At 36.4% G+C, this 1670-nt stretch overlaps 1 protein-coding gene across 1 annotated transcript in view; it reads left to right on the top strand.

Annotated features, from left to right (window-relative positions):
• sdf4 (stromal cell derived factor 4) overlaps nucleotides 1-1670 on the top strand; it is a 19184-nt gene that overhangs the window by 3653 nt on the left and 13861 nt on the right. The window contains 1 exon segment of the mRNA XM_015396423.1: nucleotides 181-496. Coding sequence (XP_015251909.1) covers nucleotides 189-496 — 308 coding nt within the window. The 5' untranslated portion in view covers nucleotides 181-188.

Here is a 1670-nt window from a genome sequence, read left to right on the forward strand (position 1 = left end):
TATATAAACAATTTTCTGATTCGCTTTTTTTTTTTTTAGAGCTGTTGCGTAATGTTATTAATTTATTTAGTATCTGTGCCACAAAATGCTCCAAGCACAGATTTAGATTAGATGAATAGAAGCTGATCTGGTTGATCTTTTGCTTTTATGACTTTTCTGATGTTTTTGTTTTTTTCCTAGAGGTGCTCATGGCTGTTTGGAGAGAACTTCGATCCAGGAACCTCCTGGCTCTCTCTTTGTTCTCCTACATCCTGCTCACCCTGGATGTCCACGCACGCCCGGCCAACATGTCGTCCTCTAAGGATAAGTCTGCTGCCACTAAGGACGAGAACGAAATCCTTCCACCAGACCACCTGAACGGATTAAAGATGGAGATGGACGGCCACCTGAACAAGGACTTCCACCAGGAGGTGTTCCTGGGAAAGGAGATGGAGGAGTTTGATGAGGATTCAGAACCAAGGAGGAACCGGAGGAAGCTTATAGAGATTTTTACAAAGTAAGAAACCTTTTCTTTTTGTTTTTCCAGCCTCTAGATAGTCTGGAGTCTCTGCATGTCAGAGCTGGGTGTGATAAGATAGCCAGATGTCATCAGGAACTGAAGGTCCTAGATATTTTAATACTAGAATATAATATTAGATTACAGTTATCCACTATCTTCCCTAAATGGGGGAAATCAGCAGCCAGCTGCAGATGGAAGCACACATATATGCAAACAGATAAACAAAAGTAAAAGTAGGATAAAGGACTAGCAAGGCCGGTTATACAACATTAGTACCTGCAGTACATCTACAGAGAGCTGAACGAACAATTTCCTTTTTATGGGGTAAAGAGTTCATTAAAATTTTTTTTAATTTTTAATTCCGGGTGCTAAAATGGGGGCATAATTTATATCAGTTCAGAAAAACAAAGTAGTTTTATTCTTTGAGTGAGTCATCAGTACTTGTTTACCTTTTAAGCTGTAGGTTTTTTTTGTTGGATGAAAGTTTTGCTACGTTTCCTATTTAATTACATATTCATAGTTAACTTACAAGTAAGGCTGTTTGTTTTTGGGTTTGTTTTGTTTTTTTCTACCAAATCCGATTTAATCATTTTTTTTCACTGTTGAAGTTGTCAAAAACTAGATTTATTTCAATTCTCCCCTCTGGGAGGTGACCTTAATTCAAAGGGCAACAAAAATTAAACCGCGCAACATGCTTGTAAAATAATCATGTTTAGCAACAAACAATTAAAATATAAACACTAAATGTTTGCTGCTGGTGGCTCGTTAATCAGTTATAAGCACACATCTAAGAACATGAAGTGAAGAACTGAACTGATGTCAGTCTGAGCCTTAAAGTCGTAGGGATGTCATATTTAAATTCTAAATCATTCTGGCTTAAACATGTATAAAAATGTACTCTTTATCAGACCATATTGTCCCAAAAGTTTGAAAATTTCTATTTAAAAAAAAAAATCCTGTCTTTAACATCTGTGTTTTTTTCTTGTTTTTTTTTTTCCGTTATCTTATGCAGGCCAGTTAGTTATACGTCAGCTTGTACACCTAAATTCGGCCAATCATATCAACAGTCATCTGTCACTCAAATTTTTTAGGTCATAGCATCTTGATTCGTATGTTGCAGCTAATATACGCAACGGTTGAAATAAGAAATCAGAATCCTTTCCTTTCCCAT

The sequence above is a fragment of the Cyprinodon variegatus genome, unplaced genomic scaffold, assembly GCF_000732505.1.
Source record: "Cyprinodon variegatus isolate N-32 unplaced genomic scaffold, C_variegatus-1.0 Scaffold797, whole genome shotgun sequence".
Taxonomy (NCBI): Eukaryota; Metazoa; Chordata; class Actinopteri; order Cyprinodontiformes; family Cyprinodontidae; genus Cyprinodon; species Cyprinodon variegatus.